Source organism: Astatotilapia calliptera, chromosome 20 (genome assembly GCF_964374335.1).
Source record: "Astatotilapia calliptera chromosome 20, fAstCal68.1, whole genome shotgun sequence".
NCBI lineage: Eukaryota > Metazoa > Chordata > Actinopteri > Cichliformes > Cichlidae > Astatotilapia > Astatotilapia calliptera.
This window is the reverse complement of record NC_137441.1, coordinates 33,123,967-33,148,070: the sequence shown is the minus strand read 5'-3', so window position 1 is coordinate 33,148,070 and position 24,104 is coordinate 33,123,967. Positions and strand designations below refer to the sequence as shown.

The 24,104-nt window shown below is 42.8% G+C and overlaps 1 protein-coding gene and 1 long non-coding RNA gene across 7 annotated transcripts in view; one reads left to right on the top strand and one right to left on the bottom strand.

Annotated features, from left to right (window-relative positions):
• Positions 1 to 24,104, top strand: part of samd11 (sterile alpha motif domain containing 11) — an 82,713-nt gene that overhangs the window by 31,576 nt on the left and 27,033 nt on the right. Inside the window, exons 1-3 of one of the 6 annotated variants that reach the window (XR_013904314.1) lie at positions 956 to 2,203; positions 3,335 to 3,426; positions 15,448 to 15,623. Coding sequence is in view for 5 of the 6 variants with exons in the window: in XM_026154759.2 (XP_026010544.1) it covers positions 1,504 to 2,203; positions 3,335 to 3,426; positions 15,448 to 15,623 (968 nt within the window). In the remaining variant the exon portion in view is untranslated. Of the gene's footprint in view, positions 1 to 955; positions 2,204 to 2,280; positions 2,488 to 3,022; positions 3,137 to 3,334; positions 3,427 to 15,447; positions 15,624 to 24,104 lie in introns of those variants that run through there. The other 5 variants (XM_026154759.2, XM_026154758.2, XM_026154763.2 and 2 more) reach the window with 5 other exon arrangements.
• On the bottom strand, positions 19,487 to 23,567 carry LOC145423208 (uncharacterized). The gene is made up of 2 exons (XR_013904316.1): positions 23,101 to 23,567; positions 19,487 to 20,445 (listed from the first exon to the last, which is right to left on the bottom strand). It is a non-coding gene; the product is annotated as an uncharacterized LOC145423208 (long non-coding RNA).

The following is a 24,104-nucleotide window of genomic DNA, read 5'->3' as shown; positions in this document are numbered from 1 at the left end:
CAAAATAGTCTTAGACCACAAAAATATATTTTTGGTCCATAATTTGACCTTTATTGCATGTCACACCAGTGTCTGTCTTTGTATTTCCTGTCTACATCAAAAAAGAAGCTATATAAAGGACAAAACACAAAAAAAACAAGTTTTCCATTAACTTAGTTATTAAGCACATGTCTAACAGCTCACTATTTTGCTGTTTTTGTAATACCTGAAAATGATATCAATCTTGTTTTGCTTTGTTTTTTTATTATAATAAATAGAAGCACAAGGTTAACACCTTCTGTACTTGGTTAACACCAAAAATAGAACATGTAGAGAGCTTAACAGGTGAAAATGTGTTCAGCGCTGAAAGTGGCGGCTCGCATAAAGACACTGCAGCAGGTGTGGCGGGAGAGGGCAGAACGGGGTCATAGTAGGTGAAGTATAACAAATAAGATGGTTGAATTTAGACACCAAAACTGAACACAGCAGTGGCCATGTGTGGATCTGGTGGTCTCTGACGTCCATCCAGCAGTCCATTTCTTTTGTATAGGCTAGGTTAATAGTAAAGGACTACTTTAGAGCTGTGAAATTATATGATGATGAAGTGATTACAAGTTGAAAATGTGAGTAAAACTGGCCTTTTTTGTTGTTGTTGGCTAAAAACAATGGCCAAAGCAAAATTTGGAGCAGTTCCTCTAATAGTGAAGTTTAAAATGACACGAAAGGCATATTTTTGGGTTGAATTTTGCTTCAGTTATTAAATTGTATGAGTGCGATTTTGTGTCAGTGTTCCACTTAATAATTATATGATTGTGAGCTTTTGGGTAAACAGAAGGAAAGAGCTGAAAGAAGTTTAAGAGTTAATTAAATAGGTGGAGACAGTTTACTTCCTCGTGGTGGTTCCTCCATTTTACGCACTGAAGTGCCGTCCCTCGCGGTACCCCCCTCCCTCTGTGTGGGTCTCGCCTAGCCTCCGCTGTTTAAATGGGCCAAGTTGAGAAGCGGCGGAGAGTGCAAATCTTGTTTGGTCTGGGTCTGTGAACTTCAGCGTGACTTCAGCGACATACACAGGGGTTAAAAACTAACAACTCTTACCAAACTTTAAACCGCACCAACGTTTGCGCAGACACTAAGGATTATTAAGTCTCATATTTTATTATTATTACTAATAATAATATTGGGGCGCGTTTCTGATCAGTGGCATATATAACTGTGGTTTAATTGAAATAAAACACGCACTCTTATCGGCTTCTTATTATTGGCTGTAACATTTGGGCTCGTTACATCTCCCCCAAGTTTCCACAACAGAATCGCTTTTTTTTTTTTTTTTAAGATTGCACTGGCGATTGGTTTACCTCTACTCGGTGGATATTAAAAAAGAAAAGAAAACTCCCACTTTTAAAATTCTCAAACGCTAAGAAGTGCGAGGTAAAACGTGGCCGCTACTGATTAGAGCAGGTAGGAGAGTGTGAGGGGCTCAGGGCTGCCCAGCATGTCAGGTATTAACAGAGCGAGTGTGATTAAATGTGGGAGGTAGGAGCTGTGAGGCTGGCGGAGAGCGCTGCTGCCGCTGCGAGCTGGAAACTACTGAATGGGAATCTATCCGGCAACTTCATCAGACCGCTGTCTCTCGGCGACACGGGACTGCGTAAAACCAAGCGGCGCGTCTCCAAGTCTGGGTCAGCCCAACTCGCAGACGAAGAGGACGCTCAAGTTGGATCGGGCGAGCAGCAGCTTTTCACTTGTTACCGGCGCTCGGCTCCCACTAACATGCCTGCCATCAAGAAGGAGAGGCTGGATGGAGACGACATGGCATTGACTGCGTTCAACCCCTCTGAATACTTGGCCCCTTTAAATGCCACCGCTATCCCCGTGGTGACCCCGCATCCGCCGCCCTACGACCACATTTTCGCCCATCATCGCGCGTACTTGGGGCTCCACGACTCGGCGCTGCATCACCAGCACCTCCACCATCACACGGACGACTTAATGGTAGAGAGGTTCTCCTCCATCCCCGACTTTCAGCCCTTCTTCGACAACGGGGAGCCTTGCATTGAGGTGGAGTGCGGGGAAAACAAGGCTTTGCTTTATATCAATAAACTGTGTCAAGGCAGTAAGGGACCCTCAATTAAATACAGGGGCGAGTGGCTCACCCCCAACGAGTTCCAGTTTGTCAGTGGACGTGAGACTGCCAAAGATTGGAAACGGAGTATCAGACACAAAGGTAAGAGCTGTATCTTCACTTTTCTGAAGGTTCACGGGCAAAGGAGGACACGACACTGTGAATTAGGAGCTTTATAGACGCCGCATAGTGTGGCTACTAACTTGAATCCTGTGGTTCGGTACTGAGTTTTGGAGTGAAAGGGTTACAGCAGTCGGTGCGTAAGGAGACAGATGAGAAAGGGCGCATATCCTCCACATACCCTCCGAGCCTTTGACACAGAGTTTGGGCTGCTCTCACACACACCGAGCCGGGGCTGCACTAGGAGTTGGCTGCACTGGACCGAGGTGAAAAGTTAGACGTAGTTTACTGAAATACGTGACAGTTCAGATATATTGTTTTCTTCCACATTATGAGATAAATCATTCCGCTAGGTGCAGCTGCACTTGTGCATGGGTGTTCACGTTTACGCATTGCATGTTAGATTTGAGGAGACTTTATGAGCCGATATTTTGCGTCAATTTAGCATCACAGTTCGTTTAATGCGACTTATTTGTATCCAGTGTTTCTCATTAAAGCTGTTGACTCATTTTGAATGTTTTTGTTTTCATTAAAAAAAAACCAAGAAGAACAAAATAGCAACAAAACAAAAAAAAGCAAGAAACCGTTGCCAGTGATTTTTTTTAGCTTGGCATTTACAGCAAAGTATTCTTATGCAGTAACTACGCTTGGTGCGCGCCCTTTCGCCTCACACTCACGCGCATGCAGGGCTACTCAGGCAAAACTGACACGCATTAAGAAGTGTGTGGGTGGGGGTGTGGGGGGGGTCGCCCACAGGTCAAAACTGATAGTCTTATAGTTTAATATAGCGATTCCTATAGACAGATGTCAGTAAGCTCCTGGCTGGCTCGCAGCCCTGAACAGTGGCTACAGCTGGACACAGTGATAAAATTAAACAGAGAATAGGCAAATCTTTACAGGTACCGACTCTTTCAGGTCTGTGTTGTGTTAATTATCTGGTTATTGTTATTTATTTTTGTTATTTAACATTATTTGTTTTTAAAATTCTGAGGTGAAGAGCTGAAGACAGATGCCATGTTAGTGGGGAGCTTCTCCCATGCTACAGGAGATGAGTTTAGTTGATGGAGGATATGATAGGTGTTCTCTGAAAGTGTCTCTCTTGTTTGTTTCCAGGAAAAAGTCTCAAGACTCTTATGTCCAAAGGAATCTTACAGGTGCATCCACCCATCTGCGATTGCCCTGGTTGTCGAATTTCATCCCCAGTGGTAAGAATATTTCTTTTTTATATATATATATATGTATATATATGTATACTGGTGGCTGCTGTGGCTTTCTGTATGTTTTATGTTGGGTATGGGAACACTACTTGCTGAGGTATAGCTTATTTGTCTTAAAGGTAACTTCTTTTTTTTTAGTGTGTAGGGTTACTGTAGTGGTGAAGAATTATCTCATTGGTGGTGAAGGTTATAACTGGTCAAAGAGCACAGTCGTGGTATAAAAAACATTTGTGTCAAAGGTTTTGTCATTTTCTTTTGCAGATAGGCAATATAATTGTTTGTTTTTCTGCTCAGTTAAATCAAAGAGGACAGTTTGCTCTTTCTCGGCTGGCACATCAGTTTATTTCTGTATTTCTTAAATCGCAAAATCTTATTTAAGGGCTTTGGAGTCTGTACTCCTTTTTGTTTATTATATATTTTTTCCTCTTAGCCTATAGTTGAGTTTGGCGTGGGTCAGAGCTGGAAAAGACATACCAGCATTTATTGGTATTTTTGTTGTCAGCTTTTATTCTACCAGTGGGGGTAGTCTGTAAGAGTATATTGTGAAGCAGTCTTTGTAACCTTGATGGAAGAGACCCTACAGGCACACATGTCAGCTTTGATGGTAATTTTCCTCAGCATGAATATCAAATCCACTTTCAGCCTTTCACAGATGTGGCGTATCAAACAGCCTTTTATTCGGAGGCATTGAGCTGTCCAGGTCTAATGCCTGACGTTGGGTATCAGTGGTCAGGTTCTTCTGTCTCGCCGAGTCAGTTTCCTCACCTGGCTGTTGAACTTTTGTTTGCCTAGTGCCTCCCTCAGGGCTCGGCCAAGGGCACGGTGCCAAACCTTGAGGCCTTGCAGGTGTGTCACGATTATAGCATCACCGCTCTGTGTGTGTGTGTGTGTGTGTGTGTGTCAGCTTTGAGCAAGCACACTGCGGGCTCGCTGCCGCCAAATCTGTTCACACAGGTGCAGAGGGTTTTGAGCGTGAGTGTGTGTCTTTGCGTGTGTGTCTGTGTTTTCTTTCTTTCTTTTTTTTTTTTTTTTTATCACCGCGGAGCGCATCTGTTGTCGCTCCCAAGCTCTAATCTTGAGGGAAGGGTGTAAGAGGCTTAGCGAGCTACTGAGCGTGGCTACTGCTGATTATTGTGTGCGAGGCACGCAAGGCAAAGGCGGGTTTGATAAGCCGGAGGTGTTTGAGTGATACAGGTAAACTGGTGACATTTTTTACAGCCAAGAATGAAGACCTGCACCCTGACACATTGAGTTCAGCCAAAACAAATTACCTGAGGGAGGTTGGGGGCAGGAAAAATACACGTCTTATTTTTTAACGAAGGATTTGAAAATGTGAGCGTTTGCTTGCGCTGAGGCTCATTACTGATATCATTGGCTCTTGGCTTGCTATGGCTTGTACAGTTCCACTTCAATTACAGCTGTGACGGAGAAAACTTTGTTATTGACGTAAGCAGAGATATGAGAGCCTTAAGGTTGTTGTTGTAGCCTTTTCTGCCTCTTTCCCCTTTCCTTGGGTTGGTGGTGAAGCCTAAAGTCAAACCCACCAAGTGAATACCTCTATGACACACGCACAGACACACACACACACACACATAGACACACAGGCTGAGTATGTTGGCAGTTCTATGTGGAGCAGTGAGGGTTAGGCGGAGGAGGGAAGGCAGCGGGACTTGTATGGCCTGTACTGGCGTCTCCCTTTCTCCCCACTGACTCCCCTCAGGGCATGGCAGCCAGCACTCCCTCACTGATGAGCTCTCGCTCTCTCGCACTTTTACACACACACACACACACACGCGCGCGCGCACTATATGCCTGCCTACTGACACAAATTACCTCATGCCGACATTTGTTTTGAAAGTTTGACGGCTGAACTTTGAGTGATCTTGTTTCGCTATAGGCATGAGGCAAGCCATCATAAAAAAGTGCAGCAGCTGGTGGGAAGACGTCTCACCTGCCTGCACAGAAATCAGGGAAGGTAATTTGCTGCGTCTGCCTGGGCACGAGCTGTTTTAATAACACCACGACACAAATTGGTCCGCTACACTGGAAAGTTTATGGATTAAATATGTTCTTAATGTTGGTGTATGAAATTAATTCCTTTACGACTCGCTGTCGAGGTGTCTTACTTTTCCATTATGTAATAACGGCAAGTTGCTTAAAGGATTCCTCTTTATTAGCGTTTGCTTTTGTTACGGTTATTCATTGAGGTTTTCAGATGCTGCTTATTGAGTGTCTATATAATACTTTATCTTAGCTCTGTGTATTTGTCTTTTTGTCTTTGCGTATGTTTGTGTTGATTTGTATTTGTGTTTCTCTTTGCCTAATACCGGCTGACTTGTCAGCTTGCTGTGTGTGCACGTACGAGTGTGTTTGGGTTCGTGTGTGTGTGTGTGTCTCTTCCCGGGAGAGCTGGGCTTCCTCTGCTCTGTTATTTCAGCGGAACTGGCGGAGGCCGGGAGGAAATTACACTCCCCTCCTCCGGCTCGTAAAGACCTCCTCCAATCAAGGGCTTCTTTTGCAAAGTGGAATTAAACACGCAGCCACGCATATCTGTACAAGCACGTACACACACACTTTTTTCCGTATAACTTCTTTCTCATTATGTTCATAACACCCATTTTCAGTTGGGTAAGAATGGAGAAGATAACTAAATAAAGTGCTCCATGTTGAGTGAAATATAGGAGGACGATGTGTTTGTGTGATGGCTAGACCGTATCTACTGCGTGACGTGTTCTGTGTTTGTGCACACGCACGCACGCATGTTGCTGATGCTACGTTGCTATGGTAACAATGGAATAGGTCATCAGCTCAGAAGTGTGCAGAAACTGCAGTTGTGCCAAGTGCATAACTTTGGTGCGCGTCTCTCTCTGTGTCTCTGCGACCAATTAGATATGGAGCCTCCAATATGTGCATCAGTCTTACTGATAGAGACATTAAAACCGTAATGTGGGTATGACATACAGAAATGCAATCCTAGTCATATACACACACACTTAAAACCATTTTTGTGGCTCTTGTTGTCTTTCCATCTATGAATAATTCAGTTAAAATAAACTGTTTAATTTAGCAAATTACCCATTAGCTTCCGTTAGTGTCCTGTTCAGCAGAGATGCCAAAGACTGAGAGCTGAATGTGTCTGGCAGTTTGTGTGAACGAGCTCTGTGCTGCTCTGTGGTGGGTGCGGACACTGTTAAGATGCCCCTAAAATAAGTTGGAACAGCTGTCTGTCAACCAAATGTGGTTTGTGACAGTGAAGACAATGGTGATATTTCTTGAAAAACCCTCCTCCTCGATATCTGTGTGTGTGTGGAGTAAAGTGTTTGTGCTTGCGTTCTGACGTGCGATTTCCTCTGATAATTGTAGGCCTGATCTGCCACAGCAGACCTTTGTAGACACTATTGTGTTGCTATCATACGTCTTTCAGTACACTGAAAAGAACTCATACCTGTATTCAACCAAAGAAAGAACATTCACCAGTTTGTGATGGTCTAATGAGTTTCTGGTTATTAATATTGACTTTAATAATGAATTTGGTTGTTAGCTGTATACTTAATGTAAACGCATAGAATGTGTATGTATTTTTTAATGTTACAGATGTAACAATTCAATTCAATTTTATTTATATTTTCCCCTCTTCTTCCCCCCCATATTTGTCGGGGGAAGGAAAGCCACGGTCGTTACCTGTCTGTAAAGCTCCCCTGTGGCGACCTCAGTCGGCGTACAAACACATAGAAAGAGTTGGAGAGAGAGAGGGCGATGGAAAGGCAGAGAGAGAGAGAGAGAATAAGTGAGGAAGGAGGAAAGAAAGGCGGGTGGGGGGGCGTGAGAGGCACGCTTGCACGCCTGGCTGCACCGGCACTGACCTCCCAGCGCCGAGCCTGCAGCCTCCCCTCCACCTCACCGCCTCTCGCCCTCTGTGCACCTCAGCCCCTCCTCCACTATTCCCCCAACCCATCCACCCCCTCCCCTTTTGCCTTGTGCCGCTCCACTGGGCTGCAACTGCCCGCTTGGCTCAGCGCGTGGGGGCCGAGTGTGCAGGAGAGCATGTGTGCATGTGTGTAAATATATCTCTGTGTGTGTGTGTCGGGAAGGCGTGGGTCTTGGTCGCATGCCGGTCTGTCCTACAGTGCTTTCTCACTTTTTTTTTTTTCCTCTTTCTCTCACATGGCCTTGAACAACCAAGTGTTGCCTAAAGACTGCACATAAACCACAGACGCACACTCGCACACACTGCCATCCACAATCAGATCTATTTTTCAAAGTGCATTTGAACTCATAAGGAGTTGGTGCTTTTGTGCATGATCTCATTGGAGATTGATAGTTCTTTTTGCTATTATCACACGTTTTCAGTACGATATGTGTGAAGGAGTGAACACCACGAGGAGCCACTCAAACAATATTTATTTATTTATTATTAACCAAAATATTGACCTTTAAAGAAACCCCATGCTAATACCTCTGTCAGCACAAGCATGTTCTTACCAAAATTATTCCAAAAGCTTGGAAGATGATGTAACAACAAAATCTTTAGTGAACCATCTCTAACACTATACCAGAATATGTTGGAAAACTCAAATCCCATATTTACTCGTGCTCTCCATACTTGCTTTTAGATCATTGCTCTTGTTCTGTCTGCAAGCCCGATGCTGCTGTGTTATGTATATAAGTATGTTTGTTATTTGGTATTATTTGATGTTATTTTGGTGCGATGGAAATCGGGTCTAAAACCATCTACAAATTTCAAATGGAACCTGTGATACTCATTTGCATCAGTTGCAACTTTTCCTTGATTCTGTGCCTCAGTTAATCCACGCTCTGAAACCAAACAGCTTTAGCTTCCTTGCGCCTTCCCTTGAAGCTAGCCTTCTTTTGGTTGGCTACTCTTCGTAAACGTCTGAACAGGAGCCGCGTAGGTCTTCACTACTCACGACAAAAAGCTGTGCGCACGAGGTGAAACGCATCGTTAATGTCCCCACTCTCTGACATCATACAGAGACAAAATTAGAAAGGGGGAAAAAAAATATCTGAAACAGAGCTTGTTGCTACCAGTGATCACTGATGCGTATACTGACATCATTATTTGAAACTTTGTTAGCATCCACAATTGTAGCCGTGTATGGACGGAAAAAATAAAACGAGCACTTTAGACTCTAACCTGAACAGACTGGATAGGAGCTTCATCTACAAATAAAATTTTGAAGTATTGATAGGATTTGCTTTAAAGAATAGGGTAATGGTTAGGCCGACAAACATGCTAAATGTTAGTATAGTTCTCAGGAACATGTAGCTAAGTCTTATCTTTTAACAGAAGAGCAGTAACAAGTTACTGTAACTGTTACTAGTAAAATATATGTATATAAAATAAAAGTGATGAAACTGTGTTGCTTTTGTGCACTTGTGTTGAAGCATAACTATGTTTTACTCCACTTGTGTAAAGCTGTGAGTTTCAGCTGTCATTTAAAAAAAAAATTGTCTGTTAAGTTTCTTAATGTGAAGCTCACACTAGTCATACAATTATAACCCCACGAGGCAAATAGAGATTTTGTCATTGTCCCTGCACAGTATACTGTGCCTTTGTCTGATTTCTTTCAGTTTTGTTTCTAAACTTGCTGAAAGGTCACGAAGTACGAAATGTTTTTTTCTTCTACAAACGTATGGGGTGTGTCGAAGAACGAAAAAACACCGAAATAACGTGGGGACGACAGTTAAATATCTTTCATGGAACGAACGTAACGAAAAGTAACAGAGCCTGGCAATGAATGTTTTCCGTGAATTCACCAAAGCAAAAGCAACTCCACCAACTCCGTTTTTTGATGACTTGTGACTCCATTAAGAGATTTTACAGATCAGTAGAAATTCTTACAGACTTTATCCTGACTAGCAAAGAAATCACATAAACTTTATTATTAGGTTAGTGGGGGAAATCAGATTAACTGTGAACCATGTAAACACTTTAATCAAACCATTACCTTAATCTGATTATTCACAGTAGTTAGGTTATGCTGGTCGTGTTTGCACACTGAGCGACCTCAGGTTGACCAAAGCTGACAGATTTGTAGTTAATCACCTTTTTCGAAGGTGCACCTGTGAAAATGTCATAACGGCCGTACCGTCCACTGGAATCGGAGGCGAGGAGATGAGACTAAACAAAGTAGATTTTGCATTTTGTGACGAATTGTTTTTCAGTCTCGCGTAAACACACAACAGACAAATTGTTTGTTTTGGCCTTGTTTCAGAGCTCTTATGCTAGCGCGGTAATGACCGCTTCGCGCCCCCCCCCCCCGCCAAACCCACCATCCTCATGCTCATCCCCGCCCACTCCCCTCGCTGTCGTCTCCTCATTCCCCCCTCCCCCTTTCCCCTAGTGCTCGCGCCAAGTCGGCCCGCCATCCCGCCTCCACACACACACACACACACACACACACACACACACACACACACACACACACGCTGCGAGGTAACGGCAGACAGGCGCGTGACTCATTAGGCATTCGTCCCCCAGGGAGATCGCTGGGGGGGCGCGTGCGAGGGAGAGAGAGCGCCGCAGCTGCAGGAATGTCACGGGCGGCTTCTGCTCTGTGTGTGTGTGTGTGTGTGTGTGTGTGTGTGTGTGTGTGTGCTTGCTAATGCTGGTTGGAGCCAGCGGCGGGGCACTGCACCTTTCAGGAAATAACGCAAGGAGAAAGGGGAGGAAAAAAGGGGGAAAAAAACATACTTATTAGTCCTCTTTTTCCACCAAGTGCTTATTTAAAAGTCTAAAATGAATTTAGAGAGAAAACATTAGATTGCCTTATAATTTCTGCTTTAATTTGAATGCTTTTGCTGTCCAAGCTGTGCTTTAGCTGTGGATGTTAGTCTGCGTTGTTTTTCACCAAGACGGCTTTTTGTTGCTTTTAAGCCATGCACTGGCCATGAATTTATGAGCGTTTATGGCTGCAAATGCAACAGCATTACTCACTGAAATATTAAAAATGTATTATTCCTATATGTTAAAATATGAGTTGATTTCCTGCCTCTTCATTAAATTTTAAATCATTTTAGTGAGCCCAGTAGCATATATTTCAGTACTTCAGTAAATGTCTTCCCACCACACTAAAGACCATATGAGACACAGGAAGTCAGTGCTGGCTTCATCAGTCTTTTAAAGTGACGGCGTTATGTCATTAGACGTAGGTCACTCTTAGGTTAATGCTCCTCACGACTTCGGACAAGCCCCCAACAGTAACAGAGAAACTATGTGCTCTATATTTGGCATATTTTGAGGAGGATCAGAAGTTTTTCTGAGAGTGCCCATCTTCTTCTTCTCCAGTGCAATTCACATTGCCCATTCCTCTCATATTTGTCTCTCTGTGAACCCTGTCCTTATATTCCTTTTGGTCCTGAATGTGGAAAGCCTCTTTCATTAAAATCTCTATATGTAGTAAAGGAAAAAAGAAACTAAACAGTGCGGGTCTTCTAGACTTTTGTCTCTGGTTGTTGTATCGGTGGCTTTGTGCGTGTGCCTACCCATCAGCGAAACTACATAATGCATGCAGTTCAGACTTGTTCCATGTTGCAAGCCATATGTAAATGTTGCCAGGTAGTAAAATTGTAGTCCCAGTGTTTGCAGAAAAGCATTCAGGCTGTGGATCCAAACTTGAAGCCTACACAGTATTGGCCGAAAGGATTGCAAGTGGGCTTAAGTGGCAGTTGGTGCTATTCATGTCTTTCAAATTTTGCCATGGAAATTGCGTTAGCATTCATAGAATTAAGATAATCACTTACAATGAATCCGTTGAGAGTGTTACAGATGGGCGTGTTGGTGTGAAAAGTAAAGATAATGCAGAAATGCCTTGAACCTGCATTCTTAGTAAACACCACTAGGGGGGCGAAGCTGTGGTTGCAAGACTTCCACGCATAGAAGTCTACGCCACGCCAGTAAATACTTTCCTGCTGAGTGTATGACCTCAGTCACTCATTTCGGGTTGCACTCAATTAAAACAAACAAACAAAACAAAAAAAAAAGCATTTTGGTCATTCTAGGGGTCAAAAAGAGGAATTATCCAGGATATGGTCATTGGCTAGTTGATACTGCATCAGTGTGCAGTTTCACAGACAGAACCATCACCTGCGGTCTCATCCGGTTTCAAAACACTAATATCTCGATGACGGTAATGCTACATTTTAGGCTTTAAAATGGGACTTCAGAAACCATTGGATGACGTCACAAACCGAGTGAACAAAGAAGACCGAAATAGTTAAAAATAAAACCTAAAGACACTAAAACTTTTAACGTCTCTCGAAAATTTGTTTTTAAAGCTCATACATCATTATTACAATACGTAATGCAAAGGTAACATGTTGTTTCACTGGCTAAAGCAGTTGTGGCCACCTTTAAATTAATATGTAATGGAATAATAAATTATTTTTTATATATATATATCATTCATTGAAAAAAAATGGACTGTAAATGATTGTAATCGTACTTAACCTAGATATTTAAGTTACCCCAATGCCTTAAATATGCGGGACTCCCCCAGTCATCTTACAGCTTTTATGATGTAATCCTAGCAGGGTTAACCGAAGAGATTCAATAAATGTAAACTATTAGTCTTAGATCCGCTTCTCATATAATTTGCTTAGTTTGAAAGAAGCTAACTAGTTACTGCATTTAAAAATGTGTTACAATCACAAAAGCTTGATTTAATCCTTAGTTTAATAGACAGCGCTAACTTAATTTAACATGTATGAAGGGCTAGAAAAACTCATGTTTTCTATTTTGAAAAATCTCTGAGAATAAAAACTTTATATTTTAACCTTGAAATGATTTGTGTACATTAAGTTAAACCAGAAGATATTGATTAATGCCAAATATTTATAATTCCTTCAATGAATGGAAGTGAGTGCTTTTGTGTTATGTAGGCTTCAATAAGTGAATGCCATATATAGTAGATTCTGAAGGATGCTCTTGCATCAAACTTCATCTCTTATTATCTCTGACCTGTAATAGCATAATGAACACCTGCACTGCTGTTTGCCCCCAAAGTATCAAACATGCAGCGATCTGTCTGAATCACTGAGAAATTTCAGTTCAGGTTCAGTTAGTGTCGGCTTCACTGCATATTGTGAGTGATTGGCAGAGTGTCTGCGTGTTTCTGGATGTTTGTAGTCATTATAATTGTAATTGTCTATATTGTGCAATTAGTTCATCGTTATGTCCTTATATGCGCGCGCGCGCGCGCGTGTGTGTGTGTGTGTGTGTGTGTGTGTGTGTGTGTGTGTGTGTGTGTGTGTGTAAATGTGAAGCCCAGATATATTTCTTGGCTGGCTGACTGTTAGACAGAAAGCGTGGGAGGTGATATTCATAGAGGTGCTTTTAGTGGGACTTTTATGAGAGACTTTTTTCCATGGCTGAAAGGAGGTTGACCACACACAGTAAGGTTGCCTCAGCTCTGCACACACGCATGTTTGTCCGTGCATGTACGAGCATGAGCGCTCAGGCGCCCTTCCTTTGAGCGCTCCTACGTGGGCTGCCAGGGGTGTGTTTGGCTTCATGTTTTGTTTCAGAGAGCCCTCCCCCGTCCTGCGGAAGTGTTGCCGGAAGCAGTGGGAGCTCACCCCCAGTTCTGCGTCAGTGCCACTAAAGAAAGGATTGGGGCTTTCCGGGAGGAGAGAAGAGGGAGGAAGGGAGGGGGGCTGTCAGGCTGGGTATGTCACGGCCATGTGGGTGGTTGTCACGCACACACGCACACACACACAGTCACAGTCACGACTGCTCTTAGACAAACTATTCTTGTGTACACTCTATTGCTGGCTTGCTCCGAGTAAAATCCCCCACTTTGGAGGGGAATTCTAAGGAATATTAACAGGTGTGCCTGACTGTGAGAGCATGCATGCGTTTATGTGTGTCACGGCGCGGGTGTAGTGCACATGTGTTTTCCCTGACAATGTGAAGACAGCAATAAATAGACCTGGAGGTGGAGAATTTGTATTTGCCAGATGTTTGTGTGTAAGAGAGACAGATGGATGTGGTTGGATCCATAAAGGAGTGATTTATTTATTTTTATTCCTTTTTGGGGGAGGGGTTCACTCTAGGCCCCTCCACTCCTCTTGATTATATATTAGAGCTCCAGCATTCTGGACTAGAAGAAGCAGAAGTACCAGAAAGTGATCAACTGTCCTGAAATAATGGTGCACAACTTGTAGAAAGGTCTGACAGGACAGGAAACTGATGAAAAATCTTTTTTTTTTTTTTTTTTTTTTTAAAGCAAGACACAGAAAAGCAGAAAGGCGAGAAATTTTCAGAAATCTGTGGCCTGCTCATCCTGGGGGATGTTTTCATCTTTCTCTGTCCCCTCCCAACTCTTTTTAATGTGTGCCATTTGAGAGACTCCAGAGGGGCTGCACCTGTTTGCCTTTTGGCTAGGAGCCCCCAAATCCCTCCTTCTGCCCCCGCCTGCCACTCATGCTACAGCACCTCCTGGGATGGATGGAGTGAGGGAAGAAGGGAAATATAGGGAGGAGTGGTGGAGTGTGGGGTTGCATGCCGTGGAAGGGATAGCTGGAGGGCTTGAAGGAGTAAGAGCAGAGATGTAGGCACACACAGAGAGTAAGAGAGAGAGAGGGGAATATAGTTTCACATCCAAGTCCATTCTCCCACACTGGACAGACCTTCCCTCTGTGGAGCTTTCTCCCTTTCATGTTTTGACTCACCACATTCTCTTTTATTTCTGTGTTTTCTCTCACCTTTTTCTCTCCTGTGCAAAACCCACATCTGCTCTTCCTCTCTTCCTTGTTAACTTTTCTTCTCTGCCCTATCGTTCCCTTGCTCGTTCTCCAATTTTCTTCCCTGACTCAGTCTCTTTTACTCTATGCATCTCTCAATCCTCCTATCTAGGTTATTCCTCCCCTCCTCTTTCTCACCCTTCTCCCATTGCTCTGTGATAGGGTCGTGTTAATCTGCAGTGACCTCTTCAGGTCACATTAAAGGTCGCCCAGCTTCACTTCCCGATATCCCTACGGCCATACTCTTGTCTTAATCCCTACTTTGCTCTGCTAACTCCAGGAAGTTTTGGAACAAAATAAATACATGGTTCACCGACAGAGTTATTTTCTTCCCATAGATTTGCTTTTGAAATAAAAACTCATGTAATAGGCAACATGTAACCTTTATCTTTTATTATATTATATACCCCCCCTTTCAACATATGACAGCTGGGATAGGCGCGCACGTTACATCTGGCTCACTGATATCTGTAAATGTTATCTCCCCAACATGCTTTTCACTCACACAACCCCGTATCATCACGCTCCCACCTCCGTGCTTTACTGTGGCACTCCTCGCAGGCTGAACCCCGTCTGAGCCGAACACATTTATCTTGGTCTCATCTGACCAAAGCAGGTGTTCCCAGCTTTTATTGGGTTTCTTTTCATGTCGTTTTTTCAAAGCCTAATCTTGCAGATTTGTGCCAAAGAGCAGGGAAGGGGTTTTTCTTGCACGTTGCCCACAGAGGCTAACGTTATGTAATGTCCTTTGCAGTATCTGAGATATAACAGAGAGTTGGATTTTCATTGATAACGCCTATTCCAAGTGGGAAGCCTTTACCTCTGTGTGCTAATCGCACACTCTCTGCGGTGATTTTAGGGCAACAGCCAGAAAGGCTCTGATTAGCGGCACTAGCTCATTCTGTGCGTTCTGATTACTGCAGTAACTCAGTTTCGGCTGATCTTTAGTCTATCATTTCCTGTGCAGTCTGACAATCAGACTTTCCAAAATTTCTGCCAATTCTTTTTTTTATATACAGCCAGACTTGCAGATAGAAACCCATGGATCGCAAACTGAAAGAAATCTGGTGTTCAGGTCTGGTTTTTTTATTTATTTATTTTTTGACTTTGATTTTCTACTTTGAGTATCTACTTGTGTTTTCATCTCAAAGAGTGGCAACTTTAAATAACTCACATTTTAGTACTTTGTCTGTCTGGAATTACTGAATCCTGTTTTTAAAGTCTCGCCTTTTCTGTGTTTTGCAGAACCGCGGGCGCTTGGCAGAGAAGCGCACCATCCCCCTGCCACCTAACCGGGTGCCCAAGAAGGAGCTGGCCTCCATTTTCAGCAGTGACGACAGTGAAGGCAGTGACCGGGCCAGTGGGGATCATGCTCACATCAAACAGGAGGATGAGCTCCATTACAATATCATGAGAAAAAGGTCAGTCACCTCTGACTTGTAGCTATGACTTGCATGCGGTCGGTTGTTATGCTCTTTTACAAATTAACAGGTAATTACCCAGAATTTTTTTTTTTTATTGTTGTAAGTCATATATTTTTACTCAGGCTTTTATTATGTCTTCAAAAAAAAGTACTTTAGTCACCTCATGAAGAAAAACATTAAACTAGTCTTTGTTTTCTTGTTTTTGTTTTTGCCTCTCAGATTGTGTTTAATTGCAGATGGATGTAGCTTTAATAAACTAATAGCACCTCAGGCGTGTTTAGTATTTTTATCAGAAGTGGCTTCAGGATAATTTTGCTGTTAAAGGCTCACTTTTAGACAAACAAAGAGCCGCATTTCAAAAATATATATGCATGGTTTTTGCTTTGGGATGTCTAATGGAAGCTGTTGAGCTTTCACGGCGTTAATTGGTTTGTTAGTTTGCGTTATCCTGCTGCTGCCAAGTCTCGGTGTGTCTGTCTTGAGTTGATATCGAATGACTGAATCACCTGAGTCACTGCTGCCTGTTTCATCCTATACTGTAGCAGCTCGCTCATAATAGAAAAGATAAATTTGCCGTCTTTATGGTGTTCAGCTGATCTAAAGATTGTTTCAAAACGCTTATGAAGTGTTTATGAACAACTCGAGTTAGATTAAAGAAAGAAGTAGCATATGTTGCCTCAAAGACACTTTGGCAGTGGTAAAAACATGCAGTGCAGTGCTTCTATAAAGCCTCCCTGGGTCCTCATCATTCACATGACTAGTATTTTATTTTTGTCAGATCTGGAAGGAAAGCAGGAGTTTTTTGAGTTGTGCCATTTTTATTTTTAAGAAGTAGCTGGTATCACATCATAATAATAATCCCCCTGGAGTATGTTTTAGGCATACATCTCAAATGCTTTCATAATGATTGGGGGTGTTTATTCTTTACATTGAGCAAGTTTATGTGTTAAATAAACAAAAATATTAAAGAGTTATTTTCAAAATGAAGAGGATTTCTGTGCAGGATTTTTGGTTTGTCATAAAGTGCGAACTGCTCTGGATACAAGTGAATAATCACGTCTCCATTTTCATACATGCAAACAAAGACGTGCAAGGCTACAATGATGTCATACACCGCCACTGGTGGCGTATAGTCGATGGGGTTAGGAACAAAAACTAAACTGAGATGGAATTATAATTTTTCTCGTGTGTGTGTGTGTTTTTTGTTTTAATTGCCACCGTGGAATTTTGTGATTGCTCAGTATGTACGTAAACTGATTGTGATATTTAGAAATCAGACAGATTATTGATTTAAGGCAGAGCCTGTTCATTGATTAAACCCAGAAAGTCCCCAGCTGCATTAAAGGAGCTTGTGCAACCTCATTAAAGAAAGGGATGTTTTTCATGTCGTGAGATTTACGCGTGACACGGCGGACAGCGCAGCAACTGTGAAGCTTTAAATGGATCCACTAACCTCATTTAAGAGGGCTTCCCCTCCCCCTGACACTTGTGCCGCTGGCGTGTTAAGATGATAATGAATTTAAAGAACACTTATGACTAATATGTCAGGCTTTTACCCTTTGAAAGGCGACGGACTCGCTGGAGCCGCAGCTCCGGTCTGTCGTGGGTATCCGTCTCAGCCTTGCTTTATCCCCCAATGTGGGTCTGGACGAACAGGATAATGGGATGTCCAATCATGGAAATGTGATTTCCATTGACCGCAGCTTCGTAAGTGAGTCGTAGAAGGGTCTTAACAAATTGGATTTGTCCGATGGATGTGAAAAATACAGGGCCTCTGTATACATGTGAGTGTATCTGTGCTGTCTCATCCTCACATCATCAGAGCTGGCGGCAGCACCGTCACACCCACTCGGTTGCAGCAACTTGCCTACTGTAACTGTACTTTAATCTAAAAGAGCACATCAGATGTGCCATGTGGTATTTAACCGTTTGATCCTTGCATAATGCTTCATCCAGAAATTAACTTCCAGAAGGATTACGTTGGGAGATTCTCCCCTTTTTTTTTTTTTGACTCAGTTCAAGTTTTTCACTGCAGAGTTGCATGGAACTTGTATAAAGTGTCACATTTTTCACTAAAATGATTTTGCATACCAATGTCAGAAAGTTTCTGACCTTCTCATTTCCAGAATTCATTATCAGACACTCCACCTTAATCTGATTAATGGTAGCAGTCTCTGTCTTAACAGACAATTGTTTTTCTTGGCACTCTATAGATCTGCATTCGTCCTGCTGAATAAGCATAGACCAACTACAGACTGAAGTGCAGCCAAACCACAGAACTAACCCAATAATCGTTATCGCAATAGAACGCATATGGACGTTTCCTGGATATCAGAATGTAGCCAAAGCTCTTATTGTGGTGTCTGCGCTACAGATTGTTAGGATTATTTACACACTGATTGATGAATTTCATCTTGGGGGGGAAAAGATTGACTTTTTGGTTGGTAAAAGGAGTGCAAATGGAGGTCAGCTCAGTGATTTTTCAAACTATTCATCCTCTGCAGCATCCTACCTATGCAGGCTTTATGGCTCTGTAATTACGCCACCTCACTTCCTCGTCTGCTCCCGTCATAATTACTACTGCCGCCGTCGTGTTGTAATGTAGCTCCGGTTAAAAAAGCTTTTTACACCATCAACCTATGGAGTCATTTTTCATAATTTTTCTGTTTTTTTAATGGCAGGGAAATTTTAAGATTTTTAGCGTCTTACTCGAGGGCAAAACAAAGCCTATCTTAGCATTTGTTTATCTTGGCTATAGATAACAAGGGTTGATTGAAAAGTGCTGACTGAGAGTCTGGATAATTACTTGGCAGCCACCGTGGATTTTGTAAGTTACACCTGCTGACGTCTGCCTTCCAACCTGCAACCTCTGGAAGACAAACTTCTTCATACCCATTATTAGCCTTTGCCAAAACAAACACAAAAGACGCTTTAACAGTTTCTCAGTCATCCACGGCAATTAATTGTATATGCAAATTCTCCCTTCTAGAAAAGAGACGTTAAAGTAATGACAGGGAGGTGTTTGTAACAAAATCAGCAAACATACTTCATAAAAGGGTCATCTTTTCCTGTCTGGTCATATTAGAGCATGCTAATATCCTCCTCGTCATGGAGGCAACATTTTATTTTAAGTCAAAATGTAGAAGAGCTGGCATGAGTTTGAAGTACCTTTCTTACTGTTTGTTACAGGCTGTGGGTGATAACAGGCTGGTATGAAAAAAGCAGCAGGCAGGTGCTTACATTTATGAAGATTAAAAAAATTCTCACATAACTTTGTGGCCCCTTTTTGGGAAGCATCATTGGCTCATTTGTTAACAGGAGAGCTTTACTTAATCTGGCCAATGGAGAAAGACACTGATGCTGAGTTAGCTACTGTATGTCTGTTGCAATTGACATTTTGTCCTCTGGCTTCATTGAACAACCGTGTCATTGCCTTATGCCAGTAAGGGGTCAGAGACAGTGTGAAATTACTGGAAATGGCTCTCCCCTAAAGCACTAATTAATGAGCTTGGAGGTTTTATAGCTTTTTAGAGGAGCTTTCCGCCTTAAAAAAGGAAGGAAAAAAAATGGTCTTGTTTACATGCCTTTGCCATGGCGACATAGTCGCAGCAATTTAGTAGTTGATTGGGCGTTGGCTAGCAGCAAGGCATTCATTGTTTCCACACAGAAGAGTGTTTTCTCACTGTTAACTTGCTGTCATAACACAGGATGGACAGAAAGATGGTCAGCAGTGTTTCAGCTGTTAGGCTCAGATGTGGCTTGAGATATGTTCAGCTTTTCCACGTGTAAAGATCAAAGTGATTGTGCTGTTATATCAGTGCCAATCAGGTGAAATTAACACAGAATGAAAGTGTCCTCTCTTGAGAATTACCACTCAAACTGCATATATAAATTTTATTTAGTCCAATTTTTCCTTAAAACTAAAAACAAAAATCTCTCTCCAAGTGAGGAGAGATTTGCATTACAGATGAGAAATCAAGAGTAAATAAAACCAGCAGTTTTCTCAAGGAAATGTAGCATGGCAGACTTGCTGTATATCCTGTTTCCATTGTCTTCCCTCACTTGGCTGCTTTATCGACCTCATGTCAGCGTGTACAGCGGGCGCACAACCAGGAGAAATGAAGCTGGGCTACTCTGACTTATTCATGTATCTGTTTCTGTATTTATTCATTACCCCCTCCACTTGCAGGGTTCCCACTTGCATGTTACCTTTGGATTCAACTGTGGAAGCCTGACAATTGTGCTTCTGCTGCTCACAATAAACCAGCAAGAATCCTGATTTAGACTTGATGGGTCTGAAAGGAAGTCTGTTTTTATAAACTCTTTTTAATTCCTTAATTTTTTCATCATAATACTCATGTGCATGCCTTTCTTCTCTCTGGTTGTTGAATATTACATACTGTCTGGTAGTATTTGAATTTTGCTATGGGGCCACCTGCGCAGGTTGGAGCAGGCTGTATGTTTGGGCTATTGTCTTGAGTAGATGAGGGTAGTAAACCTGCGCGTACCAGATGTTTCATAGCAGTTGCACCCTGCCTTTCTCTCCCGTCTCTGTCTCTCTTGCTCTTTCTCCTCCTCCTACTCCTCCTCCTTCACATCCCTGCTGTCTGTCTGTCAGCACTTTCCCAGCGGTGGTGTGAGACATGGCGTCAGGGTTCCTGGGCTGCCAGCTTCTGCCAGCTCACACTGTGACCTCCAGCCCTGCCACCTCAGCTCCACGTGCCAATGCCACAGCAGGGCACTACTGGGCATTTATACTGAGTTGACTCCCGGTGCCAGCAGAAGTCTTTTCATGTTGTTTGGGTTATTTTGAATAGTACTGAATTGGTAGAAGAGAGCACAAGCGTTTCTTAACAAAAGATAAACTTTTATTCTAATACAAATCATTTCTCTTGTTAAGCTATAAATACATATTTTAAATACTATCTAAACAATATTCACAGAAAATTGTAATACAGAGCACACTACTACACATAGTATACATACATAGTATATACCAGGGGTAGGCAACCTTTCTGATGACGAGTGCCATTTAAAATTTCCTCAGAGGTCAGTGTGCCATATGATTCCATTAGCAATAAATTTAATAATGCTCTACATGAACAATTACACACTATATAGAACCACTTTATAGAATTATATTTGTTCGCAGATGTTGGCAGCTATCAGTGAATAGTTATCAGCTATTTTGAAACAAAAAAAAGACTTTTTATCCATGACAGCAAATGAACTGTACAACAGAAAATGCAAATGCTATTTATGGTCTCCTCACAACAATGATAAGAACAATAAACTGGGCCAATATGGCATGTCTGTTAATACAGAGACACACATGTTAATGTGATCTCTGGTCTCCCACTCAGAGACACAGGTCTCAGAGTGTCCAGCATTCAGACGGCTGCCTGAGGACTCATGTGAGAGAAAATCCGCTCACACAGATATGTAGAGTCAAATACTGTCAATAAGGCCTCTGCAATGTTCTGAAGACAGTTAAACTTGTCAGGTAGTGATGTCCAGCAGGTGAAAATGCAGCTCCATGAACACGCACAGCTGTGGATTCCAGCTGCTTCGATGTTATATGTATGATTTCTAACATTTTACGTCAGATAAAAACTTTGGTTGTAAGCTTCAGATAATTATTTAATAACAGACATTTTAAATGAGAATAAGAAAGTATTTCTTTGTGCCCCCCTCTCCCTGTTAGTGCCCTACCTGCCCCCCTGGCAAAACCCGCCCCTGCACAGTTACCAGCTGTCAGCTACTTAGAAAAGGATCCTGGTGTTATTTGTCTCTCAGAATCAGTTCATAACTTCCCTTCAACTCATTCATGTCACCTAAAAGGTAAACCTGTTTCTCCATCACCTGTTCAGCTCTGATGATTCAGTAAGGACATCTCCTGGTTTCCTCTTCATGTTTCCCTCTCCCCAGATAACCAAACTGACATCATGACCAGCAGCTTTTACAGCTGTGGCTCCAGCAAACATCAGCTGATACTAGAAAGTAATATTAAATACATTCTAACAACAGCTGATCAAGCTTAAACGCGCTGCTGTTGTTTAGCGCGACATCCGGCGGTTTCTTTCTGGTGCAAAGTGGGCGATAAATAAACAAGAGAGAAAAGCCGATCAGCTGATCATTGATCAGTTTCATGATTGAAGTAGCAACAGGAGATGGAGGGGAGAGAATGAGAGAAGAAGAGGCAGCTGTGCAGCGTAAAGACACAGAATAACTCCAGCTTTGTGTCTTTTTCCATTCTAGCTGAAGTACGAGACAAACTATGCTCCTTTTCACCTCAACACAAAACGAGTAATATTTTCTCTCAATACGGGACGATTCCGTCTTTTTACGGGACGATAGGAACTCTACTAGCTGACCTTATGAATAAAATAAAGTTCACTATCAGTAACATCATAGCACCCACCCAGCTGTATAGAAACTCCGTCATGCTAGCTAGTACGCAGTACGAGTTACTGTAACTGATTGTAAAAAGTCAGCACAATGAGAATAAACTCCACCTAAACTTGGTTTATATCTGACCCAGATAGACTGCAGGTCATAAATTCTTAACTGAAGTTCAGTTCACCTGACACTCGGACCGGCGGCCGCCTCGGGTCTCTCCTCCTGCCTCCCCTCCTGCCTCCCCTTTCCCTCATCCACCTGCTGGCCTCCACCACTTGCTAATGTTACTGAATCTGTGGAAGCTCCGCCATAGCCACCACCAAACAACTGAGTTATTTTTACACACCGACCAGCATCTGGCCAATCCAACACCTTTCATTGTTTATACCGTTACAAAGAAAAAAAAAGTCACCGGGCCACCGAGCAAATGCCCGGTATGCCGGATGGCCAGTCCAGCTATGGTCGTGCCATCAGTTAACCCTTCGCGTGCCACAGTTGGCACGCGTGCCTAGGGTTGCCGACCCATGGTATATACTATAATGCACATACAAAGTTATCTGCTAAATAATAATAATGCTAAATAATGCATTTTCCAATATGTTATGTGTTGCACCACACAGCAGATCTTATTTGTCAGATACTTTAGACATTAAAAATGTTCCAAAAAGCACAAAGGTGGAACCCGTTCCCCTAACTTTGAGCTTTACCAGCATCCTTTTTTTTTTTTTTTATGAAAATGCATATGAAAAGGAAAACTATGGAGCCCAAAACTACTGAACATGGCTTTAAATGCTTTTTATTTAACAGTTTCACATGAGAGTGACTCACTTTTGAAGCCAGCCTCAAGTGGTTACTCTGAGAACTGCAATGTTCTGCTTTATACAGGCTAAAAAAAATAAGTATCATAGCTGGAGATGGATTGTATTGAAATTTAAATTCAGCCTTTGTGGAAGTTTACTGATGACATAAAACTGTCATAATCAATGTTAGTAGATAGTGGTATTTAATTAATGACACACTCTGGCTAACCCAGTGTCTGGTTCACTGTGTCCAGTAACAAAGGAACACTACTGACCAGTTTAGAGATAAGCAGGAGGTGACTGTCTCTGGTGCACGTGGGTGATGAGAAGTCGGCTCATGTCCTTCTTAGCAATCGGGCTCAACAACCGCTATATAACCCCCTCCCTCCATCGTTTCCAAGGCCTCCGTCCTTCCCAGCTAACCCTGGCCTTAGGAGCTCCTTAGGGAGCGCTGACTCAGGTGACTGGGTTTTAAACAGCATCCCCAGCCCCCCTCTCCGTCTTCCACGGCTTGAGAGTGACCTTGCCTCCGCTCGCAGACTGAGCGAAGGAGGGGGCTGAGGGAGGGCATAGGTGGGTGGGGATAAGGCTAGGCCCTCATTAGCCCGAGCTGAGGCGGGACGGCTCAGGAGAAGTGCGCTAATTACCCAACTAACAATGTCCTTGCCGTGCACGGCTTTGAGCGGCCACTTCACCATGGGATAATAACCCCGTCACCTCTCTGAGAAGTTCACGATGGCATTATCACGATCACTTTAAATGATGTACAGAGGGTGGTGTTATAATGCAGCTAACTGATTGATGGATTTGGCTGCAGCTTCCCACAGTAGAGCATCTAACTGCATTGTGCACGGATGGCATGGTTTGGAGTCAGTGGGTGACACAAACGCACAATAATGACCTTTAAAAAACCTTCTTTGGACCTCATTTTCGTTTTTGAAGAAAATCATTGCCCTCACAGACGCTTAGAGCTACCAATTTTAGTAAGTTGCACTCTAAAAAAGAAGTCTGTCATTAGTGTAAAAAGTTTGCAGTCACAGACCAATCAAGCGTCTCCTTGCTTAGCAACCGATGGTGACTGTTTTGTCTGCGACTATTTTCTGAGTCATTGGTTCTCTGTGCCTGAGAGGTGACTGGTGAGGCCAGCAGGGCCAGCATGAGGTCCTCAGCACTACCCTTCATCTTTTCTGTTAGCGTGTGGAAAACAGCTTGGCGACCGACAGCCTGACATTACAGAAGGAGCCTGTAATCATGGGACTGTAAAAACCCAAATCCAGCA